The 4,028-nt window shown below is 64.2% G+C and overlaps 1 protein-coding gene across 7 annotated transcripts in view; it reads right to left on the bottom strand.

Annotated features, from left to right (window-relative positions):
• Nucleotides 1-4,028, bottom strand: part of TSPAN32 (tetraspanin 32) — an 18,192-nt gene that overhangs the window by 13,646 nt on the left and 518 nt on the right. For 5 of the 7 annotated variants that reach the window (XR_003209662.2, XM_025878490.2, XM_025878488.2 and 2 more), the window contains exons 2-3: nt 3,642-3,756; nt 2,769-2,866 (exon numbers count right to left, since the gene is read on the bottom strand). Coding sequence is in view for 6 of the 7 variants with exons in the window: in XM_025878490.2 (XP_025734275.1) it covers nt 2,769-2,866; nt 3,642-3,756 (213 nt within the window). In the remaining variant the exon portion in view is untranslated. The remainder of the gene's footprint in view (nt 1-2,768; nt 2,867-3,641; nt 3,757-4,028) is intronic. The other 2 variants (XM_025878487.2, XM_025878492.2) reach the window with 1 other exon arrangement.

The following is a 4,028-nucleotide window of genomic DNA, read 5'->3' as shown; positions in this document are numbered from 1 at the left end:
CCCCCCCCCCCCCCCCCCCCCCGGGCTGGCTGAGGGCCTCCTCCATCTGGAAACCATCGCTCAACACTGCCTCCAGGCTGGAGGCCCTGAGCCAACTCAGGGGACCAGCATTTTCCAGAAATCATTTCATTCCTCAGGAGAGAGCGAGTCCCCTCCCTACTTCCACCCGCCCGCCTGCAGATGGGGCCTGGGGCGAGGCCCACTCCGCATCCCCGGGGCCTGCGTGGTGCAGGCCTGCTGGGTGCAGCTGGGCCCGGCTCTGCAGTTTCTTGGTCCTTGTAAATAAAATATATAAATAAACAAGCCGCCCCTGCCAGCCCTGCTCTAGCAGCCCGGCAAGCTGGTTCATTTCCTGCTCCAGAGGCCTGTGTGGGGCGAGGCCCGAGGAGGTGGGGCAGGAAGGCGCGGGCAGGGCGGGGGGAGACAGAGGCCCGGCGCCCGGCACGTTGGGAAGGGTCTCCCTGCTTGAGCGTCCCTCGTATGTGCTGCTACACATGTGCAGACACACAGATATGTCAGACACCGCGGGCGCAGGCCTCACGGGGCCATGGGGCTGGGCCCAGGGAGGGGTCTGGGTGGAGCAGGCTGGGGATGCAGACGCGAGACCCCCGGTGCTCCCCCGCCCGGCCCATGGACCAGGGCAGCGGGCAGCCTTGAGCATCTGGGCTGGGAAGAGCAGGTGGGAGCTGGGGGGCGGGGCGCAGGAACCCAGGGAGGGCAGCACCTTCGGCCTCCTAGAGCTCAGAGCTTTGGCCCAGCACCATGGCGTCCCCTGGTGGCCAGGCCGCTGCCCCTGCCCGGCCTCTCCAGGCCTGGGCTGGCCCTGCGCCCCTCTGGCAGGCCCCAAGCCTTAGGGTTCCGCTCTCGGGGGACAGTCCACCTGCCCTGTCAGCTCCCACTGGGCCTCCCCTCCCTCCCTGACTCCCGGCCAGAGTCTTTGTGGCCGCTTGCACCCACACTGCCCAGCCCACCAGCCAGCGGGGTCCTGGTTAGGGCTGGACTGCCTGGTCCCACGCTGCTCCCCGGGCTGGCCGCCCGGGCCGCAGCTTCAGGACATGACAGTGTCCCCACTTCTGCAGATGTTTATGAACCAGACATTTGCTGACACAGGCTGGACCGAGAAACTGCCAGTCCTAGGGGCCCAGAAGGCTGCCCTCCGTGAGCCCAGGGGCTTGCCTCCAGTGCTCGCTGCCCCGCGAACCCCTCACAGGGTAGGGTGGGGTCGGCAGGAGTAGAGGGCCGGAGGCGGGAGAGTGGGGGTCTGGCAGCTAGAAGGGGCAGAGGGAGGCCGGGGGGACCCGTGGACCTGCAGGGAGATGGTGAGTTCGGGAGGCTGAAGGGATTCCGGTTTAGAAAGGCCCCCTCTCTGCTCGGCCCCAGTGACTCGAGCTCTCTGGTTCCCCATGCAAACCAAAGAAGCTACGCTCCCACTCGCACGGGGAGGCAGGAACCTTGGTCGCTCTCGACTGTTGTCCCGGGCCCCCAGACACCTGGTAACACCTAGGAAGATCCGAATCGGGCGCCTGGGTGGCTCAGTTGGTTAAGCGACTGCCTTCGGCTCAGGTCATGACCCTGGAGTCCCAGGATCGAGTCCTGTATGGGGCTCCCTGCTCAGCAGGGAGTCTGCTTCTCCCTCTGACCCTCCCCCCTCTCATGTGCTCTCTCTCTCTCTCAAATAAATAAATAAAATCTTAAAAAAAAAAAAAGATCCAAATCCTGAGCATGTCCAGGATTGTTAGCATCGAACAAACCTGGGTGGATGCTGGGGTCAATGCCCATTACCATCCGTGATTCATGGAATAACTCCTAACGTCCACCTGTCGTTCACCTTCGATCAGACCCTTCCCTGGGTTCCTAAAGGACCACGTACCCTGGACCCCTTTCCAGTGTAAATCTGCAACCCCAAGAGGCAGAGAGACTCCCTCTCCTGTTCTTTCCAAGTCTCCCAGACCCTCTGTCTGGGACTCTCTGTCCCTCACTCACGCTATTCAGTAAACTCTGTGTTCACTTTCTACCCTGTGTGAAGCTGAGGGCCCTCCTGGCTGGTCCTGTGGGACCCCCTCTGGGTCCTTGGACCTGGCCTGCCTCCATCAGCGGGACTCTGTCCTGAGCCTGCGAGGCGTCCCGGAAGGCCCCAGGCAGGGAGGGCAGGTGCCAGGGGGAAGTGGGGGTGCAGGTGCGTGAGCCCAGGGCACCAGGGAGCCCAGGTTCCGGCGGGAGAGGAGAGCCTGTGCCCAGGACAGACAGGCCTTGGGGGGGCGGGGCCAGACCCAAGGAGACAAGCAGGAATGGGGGCAACAAGGGGTCACTGTCCCTTGTGGGGTGAGGCAGAGCTTCTCCACAGCTGCAAAGGAGCAGTGCGGCTCAGGCCCCCTTGGGGCACAGCACAAACGCAGACCTACAGGTGACCTGGCCAGTGGAGGGGCTTTCCCCGCCTCCCCTGGCCCCAGTAACAGGAAATGGAAGCCGGTTCCCAGAGCCTCTGGTGTAAGAGAACCAGACGCTCCCTGGGCCTTTGGCAATGGCCCCCAGGCTTGGGAGGACCGGCGCTGCCTTTCTCGCCCCCCGTGGATGATGGGGTGAAGCAGGGCCTGGCGGAGGGGCCCTCGTTGGCCCAGCTGGACGGGCGTCCTGGCTGGTGCACACCCTTCAGGCCTCTGTTTCTGCTGGGACTCTGTGGGAGGAGGCAGGCTCCCTGGGCTCTCCCCACCCTGCGCGCTCCTGAGCCCATCCCAGGGGCCGGGGGACTGGGGGCAGGGACAACTCACCCCAGCCATGAGGCCCCCGGCCTCCCTCACCGTGGCTGCAGCGCCCAGGATGGCGCCCAGGGTCAGGAGCCCAGCCAGGCTGATGCCGACATAGAACGCTGGGTGGGGACAGAGAGCAGAAGGGTTAGGCATGCCCCGGGCGGGGGTCCTCAGTGCACAGGGCCAGCATCTGCAATCCAACCCAAGGATACACTCAGGCGGTAGGCTTCTGGGAGCTCTGAAGAGACCAGGAGCCCTGCTCAGGCCGGGATGTACCACCCACCACCCACTCCCTCTCCTCCCAAGGCTGAGAAGGCAGGAGCGAAGGCGGAGGCCAGAGGCCCTGCCCCCAACTTCTGCTTCCTGTCTGCCGGGGGATATCTCAAAAGCCACCAGGCAAGTGCGGGGTGCTCGTTCTTATCAGGCCAGGCCCAAGACCCGGGCTTCCTGCTCCAGGATTCAGGCTTCGGGATAAAAACCCAGGGCCTAACGGCCAGGAGGCCTGAGGTGGGACCACAGCCTGTCTTCTGGGCCTCAGTTTCCCCCATAGCTGCCCTCCTTGACGTCCTGTGCTCTTGCCTGAGACCCAGCCCCCAGGATGCATCAAGGTCCAGGCCCCTTTGTTCCGGAGCAACCCCCCCAGGACACTGAGGCCATCTGGATGCCACCTGCTCCCAAGCTCCAAGGACAGGAGATGAAGGCACAGGCTGGGGCCCAGACCCTTGGCTCTGCCCAGTGCAGAAGGACCCCAGGGTGGCCCTCTCTGCCCACAACCACTGCCTGACCTAGCCCGGCTCCACTAGGAGGCCCCTACCCGCCCAGCCTGGGGTACCTCCCCAACTGCCTTTGCACCTGAAGTCCCCTCCCCGACAGGAGCCACCTGACCTTACTTACCCCAGCGGTGCATGGCCTCATAGGGGGTCCTGTCTGAGGATGCACGGCCGATGACAGCAAAGTGGGCCCCGAAGTAAGTGAGAGCCGCCAATGTGGCCATAGACAGGCCCAGGAGCTGGGGGTGGGGCGGACCACAGTGTGGGGGCAGGGCTGGACACATGATGAGGCCCGGAGCGCAGGGTCTGGGTCTCCTGGGTCCCTTGACCAACCTCCCTCTAGCTTCATGGTCTCACTTGAGACAGGCTCAGCTTTGGGACTTCTGGGTGCTTCTGTAGGGTGGTCTCAGGGAGGCCTTTGTCCCGGACACCCCGCCACACACACACACACATATACACCGACAAATACACACACACACACACACACACACACACACACACACACACACAC

The sequence above is a fragment of the Callorhinus ursinus genome, unplaced genomic scaffold (assembly GCF_003265705.2).
Source record: "Callorhinus ursinus isolate GAN/ISIS: 27379988/994484 unplaced genomic scaffold, GSC_fseal_2.0 scaffold51, whole genome shotgun sequence".
Lineage (NCBI taxonomy): Eukaryota > Metazoa > Chordata > Mammalia > Carnivora > Otariidae > Callorhinus > Callorhinus ursinus.
The sequence above is the reverse complement of the archived record's forward strand: the minus strand, read 5'-3'. Positions and strand labels throughout refer to the sequence as shown.